Source organism: Scyliorhinus torazame, chromosome 3 (genome assembly GCF_047496885.1).
Source record: "Scyliorhinus torazame isolate Kashiwa2021f chromosome 3, sScyTor2.1, whole genome shotgun sequence".
NCBI classification, from domain to species: Eukaryota; Metazoa; Chordata; class Chondrichthyes; order Carcharhiniformes; family Scyliorhinidae; genus Scyliorhinus; species Scyliorhinus torazame.
The window spans coordinates 18,617,561-18,636,371 of NC_092709.1; the positions used below are offsets into that span (position 1 = coordinate 18,617,561).

General features: G+C 49.7%; 1 protein-coding gene across 3 annotated transcripts in view; it reads right to left on the minus strand.

Annotated features, from left to right (window-relative positions):
• LOC140408314 (probable E3 ubiquitin-protein ligase HERC3) overlaps nt 1-18,811 on the minus strand; it is a 77,330-nt gene that overhangs the window by 5,175 nt on the left and 53,344 nt on the right. For 2 of the 3 annotated variants that reach the window (XM_072495344.1, XM_072495345.1), the window contains 7 exons: nt 14,572-14,661; nt 13,900-14,070; nt 9,155-9,298; nt 6,157-6,323; nt 5,411-5,477; nt 4,683-4,765; nt 3,140-3,323 (listed from right to left, as the gene is read on the minus strand). In XM_072495344.1, coding sequence (XP_072351445.1) covers nt 3,140-3,323; nt 4,683-4,765; nt 5,411-5,477; nt 6,157-6,323; nt 9,155-9,298; nt 13,900-14,070; nt 14,572-14,661 — 906 coding nt within the window. The remainder of the gene's footprint in view (nt 1-3,139; nt 3,324-4,682; nt 4,766-5,410; nt 5,478-6,156; nt 6,324-9,154; nt 9,299-13,899; nt 14,071-14,571; nt 14,662-18,811) is intronic. The other variant, XR_011940080.1, reaches the window with a different exon arrangement.

The window sequence follows — 18,811 nt, forward strand, 5'->3', positions numbered from 1 at the left end:
GCGTGATCGGATTCAGATTGACGACTGCATGGGCAATTCCAGGTCTTAAAAATGGATCACAGGATGTCCTTCAGCACTCCTTGTGGCTGGATGACCAACACTACCTCTACCAAGACCTGTGGTTAATGGTACATTCTTGGTGTAGCTCTTTCAGTGATAAAATCCTATGGTCGGTTTTGTAATGGAGAAGGATCTGGTACAAAGGGTTAACCTTGGGCGGAGTACAGCATCGCCCACCAGCGATGCAAAGTGGCACCTGACCTAGAGCTTTGGTCAGCAGTGTAGAAAGAGCTAGGTAGAAATACACAAAGGCATGCCATGGAGTCCTTGGCATACCTGTACACTAAGTAAACATGCATAGTTCAGTATCGTTAATAAAGACTTCTTGGTAACTTTTACAAGACTGCTTAAGGGATCTAAGCAGTACACACCACAGGTAACAATAACGCAACAAAGAGAGAGCACACACACTGTACAAAAACTCACCTCAGAATGCTGGCACATCAGATTCCAGAAAAAGATACATCAGCTCTTCACATCCTAACACGTGGAATTCCTCGGGTGTCCTAATTGAGGCTTCACAGCTCTTATTGCGGACCTGCATGGGTTCTAGTCCCTGAACACCATTGAAATTCTCATCTTCATATTCTAATCCCTCCATAGTTGCACCATCCCCCCTCTATATCCCACATCAGACTCCCATTTATTGACTACAGCACTGCATTCAACACCATAATCCCAGCCAAGCTCAAATCAAAGTTCCAAAACCTAGGACTGGTCACCTCGACTTCCTGACCCATAGACCACAATCAGTAAGAATTAACAACAACACTTCCTCCACGATAGTCCTCAATACCGGGGTCCCGCAAGGCTGCGTACTTAGCCCCCTACTATACTCCCGATACACACACGACTGCATTGCAAAATTTGGCTCCAACTCCAGTTTGCTGACGACACAACCGCGAACAAGGATGAGTCAGAATACAGGAGGGAGATAGAGAACCTCGTGGAGTGGTGCAACAACAAAAATCTCTCCCTCAATGTCAGCAAAACTAAAGGGCTGGTCATTGACTTCAGGAAGCAAAGTATCGTACGCACCCCTGTCTGCATCAATAGGGCCAAGGTGGAGATGGTTGACAGCTTCAAATTCCTACGTGTGCACATCACCAACAATCTGTCCCGGTCCACCCACGTCGACGCTACCACCAAGAAAGCACAACAGCGCCTATACTTCCTCATGAATCTAAGGAAATTCGGCACGTCCACATCGACTCTTACCAACTTTTACAGATGCACCACAGAAAGCATCCTATCTGGCTGCATCACATCCTGGTATGGCAACTGCTCGGCCCAAGACCGTAAGAAACTACAGAGAGTCGTGAACACCGCCCAGTCCATCACACAACTCTGTCTACACCTCCCGCTGCCTTGGGAAAGCGGGCAGCATAATCAAAGACCCCTCCCACCCGGCTTATTCACTCTTCCAACTGCTTCCATCGGGCAGGAGATGCAAAAGTCTGAGAACACGCACAAACAGATTCAAAAACAGCTTCTTCCCCGCTGTTACCAGACTCCCAAACGTCCCTCCTACGGACTGACTTGATCTCTTCACACATCTTTTCTACTGAGTCGTACCACACCTCTGTATGCTTTACCTGATGCCTGTGTCTATGTATTTTCATTGTGTATTTTATGTTTGCCTAATGTATTTTTTTTTCATGTACGTAACGATCGGTCTGAACTGTACGCAGAACGATACTTTTCACTGTACCTCGGTACACGTGACAATAAACAAATCCAATCCAATCCCTGTAACCAACTCCCTAATGTCCAGGAGATTAACAGTGTCTTGGGACATTTGACCACATTAAAGGAGCCATATAAATACAAGCCTTTATTGACATGATTTGGCTTGACTCGATTTAAAAGGTGAGATTTCAATGGATGGGATCTTTATAGAACTGGACTGACATCAGAATCATGGTGGTGAGGGTGGGGTTGTTGTGAGAAAGACCTGCCTTCATGCAGCACCTTTCATCCACAAGCACTGTACAGCCAATGAAGTACTCTTAAGTGTAGCCACTATGAGGACAGCACGGCGACACAGTGGTTAGCACTGCTGCCTCATGGCACCGAGGTCCCAGCTTCGATCCCAGCCTCGGGTCACTGTCTGTGTGGAGTTTGCACGTTCTCCCTGTGTTTGCGTGGGTCTCACCCCCACAACCCAAAGATACGCAGGGTAGGTGGATTGACCACGCTAAATTGCCCTTCAATTGGGGAAAAAAAACAATTGGGTATACTACATTTATTTTAAAAAGCACGGCAACCAATTTGTGCACAGCAAGGTGCCAGAAAACAGCAATAATGGCTGGATAATCTATCATTCCGATGTTGATATTGAGAATGGAAGGAAGACGTAGGTTGGGGGGGTGCTAATTGTTAAAACACTTCTAACACCAGTTTGTGGCCCAAGTAACAAAACTGATACTCACTGCGCCACCGTGCTGCCCCTTCAGTAAAATAAAATAGCCATTTCTCTACACTTGGGTCTCAACAAATCCTGGGGACTCAGCATTCCAGGAATTGTCACAGGTGGGATATTATTATTGGGTTCCAGCATTGCTCCAGGGTGTTTGGCAACTAATCATTATTGGCACGTTTGAAAACAGCAACCAGACTTTGTTTCAATGCCAAGATACCATGGTGGCGCAGTGGTTAAGGGTGGCACCGTGGTTAGCACGGCTGCCTCACAGCGCCAGGGACCCAGGTTTAATTCCAGCCTCGGGTGACTGCCTGTGTGGAGTATGCATTTTCTCCCCATGTCTGCGTGCCGCTCCGGTTTCTTCCCACAGTCCAAAGATGTGCAGGTTAGGTGGACTGGCCATGCTAAATTGAGCCTTAGCGTCCAAAGATTTGCAGATTAGGTGAGGTATTGGAATAGGGCAAGGGAGTGGGCCTAGGTAGGGTTCTCTTTTGCAGGGTCAGTGGAGACCAGATAGGTCGAATGGCCTCCTTCTGATTCGCAGGGCTGCTATGGTGACCAGGATAATGATTGCTATTAGCTTGACAATAATATTGTCTGAGGGGCAGGGGGTCTTGCAGAACTACAAACAGGCCAATTTCTTGTGAGGGCTCTTACCATCTCCAACTCCTTCCAGTTGTAACTGGTGTTTCCCACCACCATGGCCATCAGCTCACTGGGCTGGAAGAGCTGGAGAACCTTCCCTCCACAAACCTTCAGGAAGCCACTGGAAAAAGCCGAAAAGAGCTCCTGGACAGAGTTATTGAAGATGTAGTCCACGTAAGCTTGCACAAATTCTTTCCTGGAAAACGACAGTGGAACCACCACAAGGATTACAATCAAGTATGACAAGTGTCTTTTTTTCCCCCCTCAGTTGCCAAACGCATTTAACTGTTCCCAAGCCAACTTTTAAATCCTTCAGTTGTCCTTTCCCATTTCAACACTGTTTGGGAGATCCGACAGGTGAACTTACTGCCATAACATCCCGACGGTGTAACAGAATGCTACATGAATTAAGTTGTTTCTTACACATATGGACACTCAACTTTATCCAGATCTTTCTTTTTAAATGAAGGTAAAACATCAATTGAAAGAGAAAGCACAGAAGGATATCTTAGCGTTCTCAAAACCTACAGTGAGGCTCTTCATAGAATCCCTACAGTGCAGAAGGAGGTCATTCAGCCCATCGAATCTGCGCCAACCCTCTGAAAGAGCACCCTATCTAGGCTCACGTCCCCACCATATCCCCATGACCCAGTGACCCCAACCCAACCTTTTGCACACTTGAGGGGCAATTTAACATGGCCAATCCACCTAACCCGCACATCTTTGGACTGTGGGAGGAAACCGGAGCACCCGGAGGAAACCCACGCAGACACAGGGAGAAAGTGCAAACTCCACACTGTCACCCAAGGCCCGAATTGAACCCGGGCCCCTGATGCTGTGAGGCAGCAGTGCTAACCACTGTGCCACCCCAAACCACAGCACCCTCATTGGGAGAGACAGTTCAAGAAAACATCACTGCCAAGCAATGAGAAGGTAACTCAAAATCAGGTTCTGTGCAGAAACAGCTCGAGTTGCTTTGGTCTGTAAATGTGCTATTCTCATGACTTGGGGTCTGGGAGCAGAGATAAGGCAGAAGTCCATAGAGTTTCACAGCACAGAAACAGGCCATTTGGCCCAAATGGTCTATGCTAGTCTTCATACCGCACAAGAATCTTCTCTTCATTGCTTGATAATATACTTATCCAGCCTCCCTTTAAATGCATCAGCTATACCACTCACCTCAACCACTGCATATGGTAGCAAGTTCCACTTTCCAACCACTTTCAGAGTAAAGATATTTCTCCGGAATTCCTTATTGGATTAATTGATGACAATCTCATATTAATTGCCCCTGGTTTGCAATTGCTCCACAAGTGGAAGCATCTTCTCTATGTCTATCCAATCAAACCCCTCTTTAGCCTCTTTAGCCTTAGCAAGACTGGGCAAAATACAACTACACCTTTTCGCTACCAAATGCAATCAATATGTTCCAATTTCCAGAGCACTTGTTATCCATACAGCAGCAATAAGCACATTTAATAACTGCTTTGTTTAGGCAATGTACTCTCAGCCAGACCTCTTCACTGAAGGGGGAGGAGGCAACGCAGACACTCACCTGTTTTCCTTCCTCACAGGTAGGCTCTTACCTCCAGGGATCAGCTCCTGGAGCTCCGCCACTCCGTAGTTCTCTCGAAGAATCTGTTCAACAGGGCAAAGAGTTAAGAAACAAAGACTGGGGCAGAACCGCACACAAAACGCTCAGTTTATTTCCACCCTCACAAGACATTGAGTGGGGTTCTCCGGTTCCCCAGCCGCATGTTTCTCAGCGGCGCACCGTTCGCTGGCAGCGGGATTCTATCTTCCCGCCGCTTGTCAATGGGATTGCCCGCCGAAACCACCCCACGCCGCCGGGAAATGTGAAACGCAATGATCGGAGAATTAGGTTTGCCGATTCTCGCTTGGTAGTGTTGCCAACCCTCCAGGACTGCCCTGGAGTCTCCAGGAGCTACAGATTTATCTCCATTGTGCAAGAAACACCCAGGAGAAAGATAAGCAGAGGAGCATTAAAAAAATAATAGCTTCCCCCACCCATTTCATTTAAACATCTTTGTTTATAAGGTACCGCAGATTGATGAGAATCTGAGAGGATCGTCATTTTGAGTGAGAACGATGGTGGGAGTCTGGGGGCGTGGGCTCGGCACTTGGGAAGTGAGGCGATGATACCCCCCCCCCACGCGTCCAGAGTTGGTTAATTAAATCCGACAGCGCCCGCTTTGGCGCATAATGGGCTGGGTGAAATGCTACAAGCCCAAGCCCAAAGGTTGGAGGTAAAACAACCCTTACCGCAAAACTGAGGCAGAAGGTCTCTTCAACATTGTCGCCAGGGTAATCCAGCAATTCCTGCAGGCTCCTGCAAGAGAAGGAAAGCTCGCTGAGTAGACTGATTGAGCTAAAGGGATTTGTAAAAATCATTACTCCACTGACCGCCCCCCCTCCCCCACCAAATAAAACAGCTGATTTGTTTGTAAAGAGCCCGTTTTTAGCTGTGGTGACCAAACAACATCAAACTGCCACTCTAACCTGAGGGGCAGCACGGTGGCGCAGTGGTTAGCACTGCTGCCTCACGGGTTCAATCCCGGCCCCAGGTCACTGTCCATGTGAGATTTGCACATTTTCCCCCGTGTCTGCTAAGATCTCAGCCCCTACAATTCAAAGATGTGCAGGGTAGGTGGATTGGCCACGCTAAATTGCCCTTTAATTGGAAAAAAAAAATAATTGGGTACTCTAAATTTACATTTTTCAAAAATTGCCAATCTAACCCTAACCCTGAATACAAAAGAGTTTTTTTTTAAAAAACACGAAACCGATTGCACTGGTTCGTGGTGGGTTGGGTGTTTGGCGACATGAGCATGAGCCAAAATACAAGGGGGAAAATCAGGTGCCCAAATTGATGACTGCATTCAGATCGGAAGCTCGGCCTCAATGTCCTTATTGGTCGGGAAAGCATTGGGCAAATCTGCTGTATTGAAACTGAAGAAAACAAATCGTTCTAAAGGGTTTGGATTGCAAGTGGTGCACAGGCCACTCACCTGCCCTCTGTGGGAGAAAGCTCTTTCAGATCTTCCAGCGTGGGTTTCACATTCAGCAACTTCTTGTACAGCACGAGAGGGAAATGCAGGTCCACCACCGTGAAGTTATAAATGGCCAGGCCACACAGGATCCCAATCAGGTGGAACCAGTTCAATTCCACAAATGTCTGGGTCACAAGAGGAGGGAGAGAGAGCAAGAGAACATGAGGAAAAGGATAGAGCGAGCGTGGGGAGAAAGCGACCGAGTGAGAGACAGGGAAAGCGACAGAGAGAGATGGGAGGAAAGCGACAGAGAGAGAGGGAGAGAGACAGAGAGAACAAGGGAGGCGACCGAGAGGGATGGGAGGAAAGCGACCGAGAAAGACGGGGAAAGCGACCGAGAAAGACGGGGAAAGCGACCGAGAGAGACGGGGAAAGCGACCGAGAGAGACGGGGAAAACGACCGAGAGAGACGGGGAAAGCGACCGAGAGAGACGGGGAAAGCGACCGAGAGAGACGGGGAAAGCGACCGAGAGAGACGGGGAAAGCGACCGAGAGAGACGGGGAAAGCGACCGAGAGAGACGGGGAAAGCGACCGAGAGAGACGGGGAAAGCGACCGAGAGAGACGGGGAAAGCGACCGAGAGAGACGGGGAAAGCGACCGAGAGAGACGGGGAAAGCGACCGAGAGAGACGGGGAAAGCGACAGAGAGAGAGACGGGGAAAGAGACAGAGAGAGACGGGGAAAGAGACGGGGAAAGAGAGAGAGAGAGAGAAGGGGAAAGCGACCGAGAGAGACGGGGAAAGAGACCGAGAGAGACGGAGAAAGAGACCGAGAGAGACGGGGAAAGAGACCGAGAGAGACGGGGAAAGAGACCGAGAGAGACGGGGAAAGAGACCGAGAGAGACGGGGAAAGAGACCGAGAGAGACGGGGAAAGAGACCGAGAGAGACGGGGAAAGAGACCGAGAGAGACGGGGAAAGAGACCGAGAGAGACGGGGAAAGAGACCGAGAGAGACGGGGAAAGAGACCGAGAGAGACGGGGAAAGAGACCGAGAGAGACGGAGAAAGAGACCGAGAGAGACGGAGAAAGAGACCGAGAGAGACGGGGAAAGAGACCGAGAGAGACGGGGAAAGAGACCGAGAGAGACGGGGAGAGAGGCGGGGAAAGAGACCGAGAGAGACGGGGAAAGAGACCGAGAGAGACGAGGAAAGAGACCGAGAGAGACGGGGAAAGAGACCGAGAGAGACGGGGAAAGCAACCGATAGGGATGTGAGGAAAGCGACCGAGAGAGACGGGGAAAGCGACCGAGAGAGACGGAGAAAGCGACCGAGAGTGACGGGGAAAGCGACCGAGAGTGACGGGGAAAGCGACCGAGAGTGACGGGGAAAGCGACCGAGAGTGACGGGGAAAGCGACCGAGAGTGACGGGGAAAGCGACCGAGAGAGACGGGGAAAGCGACCGAGAGAGACGGGGAAAGCGACCGAGAGAGACGGGGAAAGCGACCGAGAGTTGGAGGGTGAAAGCGAAAGAGAGAGGGGAGAGAGGGGGAACGCGGGGGAGAGAGGGGGAACGCGACAGAGAGAGGGAGAACAGGGTAGAGAGAAAGGAGGGCAAGAAAAAACAAGAAAGCGAGGGAGAGGAATTAAAAAAAAGAGAGAGGGAAAGAGAGAGAGAGAAAGCGCAAGAGAAAGTGAAAGAAAGAAAGGTGTTTTTAGTTCAAGCAACTTGTAATTTTACGCTTTCCCAACAGGGCTAGAGACAATGGCATTTACAATACGGTTAGATGACCTCTTTCCACTCGGTAATACTCAGAAATTAGTTCCTGTCAAATCAAATCATCACCTCAAATCCTGAACGTTAAACTCTGTCCCATTCATAGAGGCATAGCAAGGACTGTGCTGCTTCAACGTGCCCGAGTTAAACCCAGGAGCAGTTCAAGTAATCAGAAATAAAAACAGGAAAAGGATGGCAATACTTAGCAATTCAGGCAGCATCTACGGAAAGAAATAGAGTTAACGTTTCAGGTCGTTGAGACCCAGTCCAAGTTTGTGACCCAGAATTTAGAAATACTGATGACGTTTATCACACTGACTTCCATTCCACCTGTAGGTAACATCGATAACTTTGTCCCCAAAAATACTGCTCGAAGCTGGGGGATGATCAAAACTGAGCTTGACAAATGTTTTGCTGGGCAAGGACATTAAAGGTAATGAGACTCAAGGTGGGTAAATGGAGTTAAGATACAGATGAGCCATAGTTGTAAGAGGTCTACAGCACGGAAAAGGCCCTTTGGCCCATCGTCTGCACTGGTCAAAGACAACCACCTGGCATTGCAAGTGCACATCTAAATACTTATTTAATGTTATACGGGTGTCTGCATCCATCACCCTTTCAGGCAGTGAGTACCAGACTCCCAGCACCCTCTTGTGTGAAAAAGATTCCCCTCTAAACGTTCTGTCCCTTACCTTAAAAAATCTGCGCCCCCTGGTCATTGATCCTTCTACCAAGGGGAACGTTTCTTCCTGCCTACTCTATCGATGCCCATCATAATTTTATACAGCTCAATCATGTCCCCCCTCAGTCACCTCTGCTCCAAGGAAAACAACCCCAGTCCATCCAATCTCTCCACGCTCACTGCCTGGATGAACAGGCCAGAGGGGCTGAATGGCCCACGCTCGTTCCACCCTTCTGCAGAATCAGATGGGCGCAGGGACGCGCAAAGTTTTCGGAACTTTCACAAGTGGCATAAAGCATGGGCGGCACGCTGGCAGAGTGGTTAGCACTGCTGCCTACAGCGCTGAGGACCTGGGTTCGATCCCCTGTCCGTGTGGAGTGTGCACATTTCCCCCCCCCCCCCCCCCCCCGTGTCTGCATGGGTCTCACCCCCACAACCCAAAGATGTGCAGGGTAGGTGGATTGGCCCCGCTAAATTGCCCCATAATTGGAAAACAATAATTGGGCACTCTAAATTGAAATTTAAAAAACAAATAAGTGGCCATGCAACAAAGGCACTCACTTTTTCGGAAAACCACAAAAGCCTGGACTGTTCGTAGTATGTGAACATGCCATACTTGGGATCCAGCAACTCCTTCAGCAGCAACAGGAAGAATTCTTTTGTCACCCCTCCGTCGTCCACTGCCTCCTCGCCCAGGAACACCACCTGTGTAGAGAAACAAACCGGCAGAATCAGATCAAGGAAGCTTTCCCCACCAACCGCCACCCACAGAAAGGACTCGAAGACAGAAATGGCCTTCAACGCGGAATTTGTAAAAGAAAAAGCAAATTGTATTCTCGAAGTTTGAGGAAAAGGCACCGAGAAAAATGGATAATATGCAAGATGGCCATCAAACATTTATGGTCCGTACCCTTGTATATCAAGTGCTCATCTAAATGCTTCTGAAATTAGATGTTAAAGCAAGACTATGACAGTCCCTCAGATCGATTTAAAAGATTCCATGGTGGAACAGTAGATAAGTTGTCCTTGCTGTCCTACATAACAACTAGGAGCAGGAGTAGGCCATCTGGCCCCTCAAGCCTGCTCCGCCATTCAATGAGATCATGGCTGATCTTTTGTGGACTCAACTCCACTTTCCGGCCCGAACACCATAACCCTTAATCCCTTTATTCTTCAAAAAACTATCTTTATCTTAAAAACATTGAACGAAGGAGCCTCAACTGCTTCACTGGGCAAGGAATTCCATAGATTCACAACCCTTTGGGTGAAGACGTTCCTCCTAAACTCAGTCCTAAATCTACTTCCCCTTATTTTGAGGCTATGCCCCCTAGTTCTGCTTTCACCCGCCAGTGGAAACAACCTGCCCGCATCTATCCTATCTATTCCCTTCATAATCTTATATGTTTCTATAAGATTCCCCCCTCATCCTTCTAAATTCCAACGAGTACAGGCCCAGTCTACTCAACCTCTCCTCGTACTCCAACCCCTTCAGCTCTGGGATTAACCTAGTGAATCTCCTCTGCACACCCTCCAGTGCCAGTACGTCCCTTCTCAAGTAAGGAGACCAAAACTGAACATAATACTCTAGGTGTGGCCTCACTAACACCTTATACAATTGCAGCATAACCTCCCTAGTCTTAAACGCCATCCCTCTAGCAATGAAGGACAAAATTGCATTCGCCTTCTTAATCACCTGTTGCACCTGTAAATCAACTTTTGGCGACTCATGCACTAGCACACCCAGGTCTCTCGGCACAGCAGCATGTTTTAATATTTTATCATTTAAATAATAATCCCTTTTGCTGTTACTCCTACCAAAATGGATAACCTCACACTTGTCAACATGGAATACAATCTGCCAGACCCTAGCCCATTCACTGGTCAATATTTATTCCTCAATTACCATCACAGTAACACATGATCTAGTTTTTAACCACATTACTGTGTATGGGAGCTGGCTATGCGTAAATTGGCCGCCACTTTTCTGACTTTACAACAGTGACTATGCTTCAAACATTTGTCCAGTTTCTCCGTTCCTGAGACTAAGTGTTGATGCTGGGGCAGGATTAGTGGAGTTCTACAACAGCAAAACCAGTGCCGCACCAGGGCGAATTCACTGACCATTAAGGGGCTAGCACCGGTGCCACGTGGAACTCAATCGATTCCAATGAGAAACAGTGCGGGATTCCGGATAGGCACTCGGGAGGCTGACAAGCTGCAGCCACGTGTACACACTGCACTCCCCACACACCATCCCAGCCAATAAGATGGCAGCACGACGAGCGGCACCAAAGTTTACCAACGTGGAACTGGACACCATGGAGGAGTGGCGGGCGTCCCTTTACCCCGGTGTGGGAAGGAGACTGCCAGCCACCGCCATTCGGCATGCCTGGACGCAGGTGGCAGAGGCCATGGGATGCACCGCGAGGACCGGCCAGCAATGCCGAAAGAAACTGCACAACCTCCTCAGGACGGACACGGTAAGTAGGCAGCGCTGTGCCCCGAGCAACAACCCCCCACCCAAAGGCCGGCTGAACACCCCACTCTGCACCATGCACCCATACTGGCCTCCATAGCCTAGTGCCCTGGTCCCCGACCACATCCCCAGGTGTCGAGCAGCGACGCAATGACACCGACACGGACGGGAACCATCGACCCGCATCCTATGATACCCCAGAGCTGGAGTCTGGTTCAGACACCGAGTTCCCGTCACAGCTGTCTCCAACAGCCTTCACCATCCCCAAAGGCACTCACTTCAGTTGGGCACATTAGCGAAGACGCACCTGGGACACTATCTGGTACGCACCACATGCTCCACTACATCAGTCGGAGGGTGGGACGACCCCAGGGTAATGTCCAGGCGGACATTGCAGCGGTGCTCCAGAGCATGGCACCATCATAATGGGCGAGAGGGTTAGTGGCATTGACCAAGCGCTGGCCGACATGGCACAAACACAGAGGGAGGTGTCCCAGTCCCAGAGGAAGATGGCGCAATCACTAGCTGATGTGGCACAGACCCAGAAGTCGGTGGGCACACTTACTGGGTGATGTGGCGTAGTCCCAGATGGAGGCAGACCACGCCCTGTGCTCCATGGCCGCGAGCACGCAGACCCTGGTCATGACGAGAGCAGGCCTCCAGTACTGGCAGCACCAGGTGGTGGGGTGCCGACTGCGCATGTAGAGCCTCTGAGATGGCGTGGATGCACCTGTGCACCGAGCTCTGTGAGATCCACAACAGCTCCCCATTCGGCGCCTGGAAGGACCCCGTGGCATAAAGGTTCAGGGCAACCATCACCTTGACGGGCACTGGGAGCCCCCCACCCCCCACAATTCCCCCGCAGTGCCAGGTGCGCCATGATCTGTCTTTTATGTCGCACTGTCCCCCTGCTCAGCCAGAGTCTTCAACGGCATGTCCAGTCCGGCAGGTCGTCGAATGACAGGCGCTGCCGGTACCCACTAGGCCTGATGCACTGCCTTCTTGGCATCTCCTCCTCCTCGGCCTGTTGGGCAGCCAGCTCTCCATCCTCACCGGCTACCCCGTTACCGTGGGGCAGGCTCTGCTGCTGCCGATTCCTCCTCCTCCTCGAGCAGCTCCAGCTCGTACAGCCGTAGGGCATCCCCCGGGGCTGCAGCGACTAGGAGGAAGGCCACCATTGCTGGTTGGATTCTAATTTCCATTGTTTGAAGGGGGTGAAAGGCCGACATTGTTAGCATGGTGCACCCCCCCGCCCAAGCAGGTGCAACAGGCTACACGATGGCCCTGCAGACCTGGACTCCATATGACTCTCCTCCACCCCTCCTCCCTCCCCCTCTCTCCATCTCTGCACTCCAGGACCCGTTGGTGCCCGGCACTGGCGCCCGGCCCTGCTGCCAGGGGTACCAGCGGCTGCCGATGTCAGGGTACGCTCTGCCGGCCCCGTCTGCCAACCCCATAATAATAATAACCTTATTAGTGTCACAAGTAGGCTTACATTAACACTGTGATGACGTTACTGTGAAAATCCCCTAGTCGCCACATTCCAGCGCCTGTTCGGGTACACAGAGGGAGAATTCAGAATGTCCAATTCACCTAACAAGCACATCTTTCGGGACTTGTGGGAGGAAACCGGAGCACCCAGAGGAAACCCACGCAGACACGGGGAGAACGTGCAGACTCCGCATAGACAGTGACCAAGCGGGAGTCGAACCTGGGACCCTTGCTCTGTGAAGCAACAGTGCTAACCATTGTGCTATTGTGTCGTAGGGGCTGTTGGCATGCTCTTGGATGAGTCGCATGATTCCCCGCCGGCGGGTGGCAGCCGGTTGGGGGAGGGGGGGTTATGGCAGAGGATGGGGGTTAGGGTGTGGGGAGGCTGGTGCCGTGGGGGTACCCAAATGGCTGGTGTCACTCTGCAGAATCATGGGCCATGGTCAGTGGGGTGCGGAACAATATGGCTGCCTTGCAGGCTGTGGCAATGGCGGTCCTTGCCTCAACACCCAGTCCCGTGGAGGGCCACTTCGGCCCCACGGCCTGTCCCCTGGTCACAACCGCCCTGCCCACCCCCCACCCCCGCCCCAAGGATCGGCAGCCCACAAACACGCCTGTGCATGTCCTACCTCCCCCTTGAGCCATGGTTCCCGTTTCCCAATTTTTAAAAGCATAAGTGAATCTTACCGTCGGGAAATCTCTCCCGGCACAGGTGAAGCCTGGCGAAGGCCCCGGAGAATCCCAGGTCAGGCCTGCTAATGATATCTATGGAGTGGAACGCATCGACGCTGCTGTCGAGGCTTCGAAGAATTGCAATTTGGTGTGAACACGGCGTCAGCCACGATTTTGGAGTCAAGACTGATTCTCCGCCCAATCGCTGTTCCCGGTTTTGGTGTCTGCCTACGGAGAATGTCGCCCAATGTCTTTGGCTGCAAAGCGCTTCCGGCATACAATGGTCACGGTGGGTGCTTTATAAATGTAATTTCTTTCTCCCGGAATGATGGTATGCTCTCCGATCTTTATCAGTACAAAAAAAGCAAGTTCACTGAATTCAGTGAGTCAGATCCCAATTGTTATTTCGTAGATTCATCTTACTATAAAATGGAACATCATGGTCCATCCCGCCAAATGCTGTTTCAGTCCGGGTCATAAGGGATTATACTATTGTGCGATGTTAACCCACCACCATCTGTCTCAAAGGCCAGTGTGCTGACTGAGGCAAGGCCATCACCAGGACATGAAGGAGCTAACGGTCCGTGTCCTGGGCACCCCCTGATCATTTTGTCAATTGTACAACAATCGGAGTCAAATTGCCAGACTGACAGCGGTTGCCTCTTACCTTCAAAGGCTTTTTCAAGTCCACGTCTGAATGAATGCTCAGCTCTCTCAAGGCATCACTGACCAGATTAGTCCGCTGGACATGCAGGACGAGGAAAGGGCTGCTCGTCAGAAATGGCCCCAGCGTGAGCAGCATGAAGATGTTCTCCAGGCTCGTCCTATTCACTGCTATCTGTTTAACAGAGACAAAATAGGTGGGGGGGGGGGGGGAAATTGAATCCCTTTTCATTAACCACCTTAAACGTTACCTCTCCTGTAAGTTTGAGAACTTTGCCCTCTCCAACTCTGCCCCGAAATGCGTTTCATACGCTCTTCAGCCCAGCACTGGTGACCCTGCCTTCAGCTAACTGAGAATTCCCTCTCCAAACTGTATTCTAACTCGCACCAAGACTCATTCACCCAACACCCTCTTGTGCTCACTGGTCTACACTGACTTCCGGTATCGAATACTTCCATTTTAAAATCTTCTCGCTCACATCCCCATATGGCCTATTCCCTCTACCCATCTCGGTAACCTCCCCCAGCCACACTGCCCTCTTCTTCAACACCCCCTTTTTCTTCACACGATTGTTGACGGCCATGCTGTCACGGTCTAAACATCAGCCTCTGGAATTTCCCTCTCACTGGCAAAGATGTGCTGTGTATTCCTGTGTATTGCCCCAATGCAACATACCTGCATCTGCAAGGCAGCGTCTGTCTGTAACATCTTTGTTTTTGCCTGGGCGTTCAAGACAAAAGGATAGGAGCAGAAAGCAATGGGGACCTGAAACAGATCAAGCGGCACATCTTAGAGAAGGCAGCAAAACTGCAAGAGAGCAGAAGGGAAAAAGTCTTGCTCCATCAAAGTCCTTGAGGTGGGGTTTGCTAGTGCTATCGGAGAAGGTTTCAACTAACTTGGCAGGGGCATCATGGGTACTGGGGTGTTCCGTTGGAAAAATGAACCAATGAGTGGGGGAAACAGATAGCACCGCAGTAAGAAATAGTAAGGCAGTAGGTGGGGTCGGAGTTAAGAGGGGGTGCGATATTCTCTAAATTAGATTTACAGTGCATACATGTGAACATGGGCAGCACGGTAGCATTATGGATAGCACAATTGCTTCACAGCTCCAGGGTCCCAGGTTCGATTCCCGGCTTGGGCCACTGTCTGTGCGGAGTCTGCACGTTCTCAGTGTGTGCGTGGGTTTCCTCCGGGTGCTCCGGCTTCCTCCCACAGTCCAAAGATGTGCAGGTTAGGTGGATTGGCCATGATAAATTGCCCATAGTGTCCAAAATTGCCCTTAGTGTTGGGTGGGGTTTCTGGGTTATGGGGATAGGGTGTAGGTGTGGACCTTGGGTTGGGTGCTCTTTCCAAGAGCCGGTGCAGACTCAAATGGGCCAAATGGCCTCCTTCTGCACTGTAAATTCTATGAACTCTATGAACACATGGGCTGGCAATTCAGACTGGTGAGCACAGCAAGCACAGATGGACATAGGAAGACGATATTGAGGAAATGATGGAGAAAACGTCGGGAATATATTTGCATAAAATGTGTTTTGGAAAGACGGGGAAGAACAGAAAGGTGAAGGGGTGGCAATTTTGATTAGGGAGACTATTACAATGCCTGACAGAGAGGATGTCCTAGGGGGTAAAAGACAGAATCTATTTGGTTGGAGCTAAGAAACAATAGAGCTACTGGACACATTTAATAGGCCACCGACTGAAAGGAAAAATATAGCGGAGCAAATATGAAAGGAAATTACAGAGAGCTGCAAAGATTATACAGTTAGAACAGGGAATTTTAATTATAATAATATAGATTAGGATGGTAATAGTGCAAAGAGAAGAGAGGGGGAAGAGTTTTGACTCACTGGGGAAGAAGGCAATGCTTGATCTGGTTCTGAGGAATGAGGTGGATCAAGTGTCAGGAGGGGAACATTTGTGGACTGATCATTGGATCATCAGGTTCAGACTGGCGATAGAAAGGAACATGGAAATGCGGTTGATGTGCTGGACGCGGACTTTCAAAGGGCATTTGCTAAAGAGCCACGTAATAGGCTTGTCAGCAAAATTAAAGCTCAGGGAATAAACAGCGAATGGCAGCATGGATACAAAGCTTGTTGACTGGCAGGAAACAAAGATTAATTGTGAACAGTTGCTTTTTGGACTGGAGGAAGGAAGCATTGCGCAGGTCAAGGAGTCACAGTCTGAGTGAGAGAGATACAGACCGAGTGAGAATTTGGTAATTTGGTGCAGTGAGGTAATTCGGTGAACAGTGGGAAAAGGTGCTTTTTCCCTACAGTTTTGTTCTCTCTTTTTCTTCGGGCCTAATTTCGGGAGCCATTCGGAGGAGGAGGAGCAGTCTCGGAGTATAAAAACCTAACGGTAACTTCCTGTTTTCCAGTTTTTTTTTCCAAAAGTGACGTCAGAGGGAAGCTGCGATCTGAGTGGTTGATAGCAAATCTGCCCCAAATTTAAAAAAAACACAGCTAAACTCATAAACTTAAATTAAACTAATTAATTAGTTAGTGATGGCTGGTCAGGTGATGTGCTTGAGCTGCTTGATGTGGGAGCTGGCAGATCCCATTGCGAGCTGCAGCGACCACATCTGCAGTAAGTGTTGGCTGCTCGAAGAGCTCCGGCTCAGAGTTGATGAGCTGGAGTCTGAGCTTCAAACACTGAGGCACATCCGGGAGGGGGAGACTTACCTGGACACTGTGTTTCAGGAGGCAGTCACACCTGTCAGACCAAGTAGTTTAAATCCTGCCAGTGGCCAGGGACAGCAGGGTGTGACTGCAAGTCAGGCAGGTAAAGGGAACCAGCAGTCAGGAACTCAGGAGCCTCAGCCCTAGACTCTGTCCAACAGGTATGAGGCACTTGCTCCCTGTGTGGATGGCGAACAGGGCTGCAGGAAGGATGAGTCAGCTGACCAAGGCACCATGGTTCAGCAGGCCATTCAAGGGGAGGGAGTAAATAGGCAAGTTGTAGTTGTAGGGGATTCTATTATCAGGGGGATAGATAATATCCTTTGTGAGCAGGATAAAGAGTCCCGCATGGTATGTTGCCTGCCCGGTGCTAGGGTGCGGGACATCTCTGACCGGCTTGAAAGGATACTGGAGAGGGAGGGGGAGGATCCAGTTGTTGTGGTCCATGTCGGTACCAACAACATAGGCAAGTCTAGGAAAGAGGACCTGTTTAGAGATTGTAAAGAGCTAGGATTCAAATTAAAAAACAGGTCCTCAAGGGTCATAATCTCCGGGTTACTGCCCTAGCCACGTGCAAATTGGCATAGGGAGGCAAGAATAAGGGAAGTTAACACGTGGCTGAAAGAGTGGTGTGGGAAAGAGGGGTTCCTTTTCATGGGACACTGGCATCAGTTTTGGGACAGGGGGAACCTATACCGTTGGGATGGTCTCCACCTGAACCGAGCTGGGACCAGTGTTCTGGCGAAAAGAATAAATAGGGTGGTCAATAGGACTTTAAACTAAAGATTGGGGGGGAAGGGAAAGTCAGGGAACCAAGAGGTGAAGTAATCAATGGGAAGCGTAGCTGCTTAGGAATACAAAAAGCACGAAAAGACACAACTCAGGAGAGGTTACGATAGTCCCCATCCCACAAAATATGACACAGTGTATGGAAAGGCTCAGTAAACCAAGGTCCACCACACTAAGAAAACAAAAAGGGACGGTCAATAGAGAATTAAAGGTGCTATATTTAAATGCGCGCAGTGTACGGAACAAGGTAGATGAGCTTGTGGCCCAGATTGTGACTGGCAGGTATGATGTGGTAGGCATCACAGAGACATGGTTGCAGGGGGTTCAGGACTGGCATTTAAACATCCAGGGATTCACAACCTATCGAAAAGACAGGGAGGTGGGCAGAGGGGGCGGGGTTGCCTTGTTAATTAGGAATGAAATTAAATCAATAGCACTAAATGATATAGGGTCAGATGATGTGGAGTCTGTGTGGGTAGAGTTGAGGAACCACAAAGGCAAAAAAACCATAATGGGAGTTATGTACAGGCCTCCTAACAGTGGTCAGGACCGGGGGCACAAAATGTACCACGAAATAGAAAGTGCATGTCAGAAAGGCAAGGTCACAGTGATCATGGGGGACTTCAATATGCAGGTGGATTGGGTAAATAATGCTGCCAGTGGACCCAAGGAAAGGGAATTCATTGAATGTTTACAGGAGGGCTTTTTGGAACAGCTTGTGATGGAGCCCACGAGGGAACAGGCCATTCTGGACTTAGTGTTATGTAATGAGCCAGACTTGATTAAAGACCTTAAAGTAAGGGAGCACTTAGGAGGCAGTGATCATAATATGGTCGAATTCAATCTCCAATTTGAAAGGAAGAAGGTAGAATCAGATGTAAAGGTGTTACAGTTAAATAAAGGTAACTACAGGGGCATGAGGGAGGAACTGACGAAAATCGACTGGGAGCAGAGCCTAGTGGGAAAGACAGTAGAACAGCAATGGCAGGAGTTTCTGGGAGTAATTGAGGACACAGTACAGAGGTTCATCCCAAAGAAAAGAAAGGTTATCAGAGGGGGGAGTAGGCAGCCATGGCTGACAAAGGAAGTTAGGGAATGCATCAAAGCAAAAGAGAAAGCCTATAATGTGGCAAAGAGTAGTAGGAAGTCAGAAGGTTGGGAAGGCTACAAAAACAAACAGAGGATAACAAAGAGAGAAATAAGGAGAGAGAGGATCAAATATGAAGGTAGGCTAGCCAGTAACATTAGGAATGATAGTAAAAGTTTCTTTAAATACATTAAAAACAAACGGGAGGCAAAAGTTGACATTGGGCCGCTCCAAAATGACGCTGGTAATTTTGTGATGGGAGACAAGGAAATAGCTGAGGAACTAAATAAGTACTTTGCGTCAGTCTTCACAGTAGAAGACATGAGTAATATCCCAACAATTCCGGAGAGTCAGG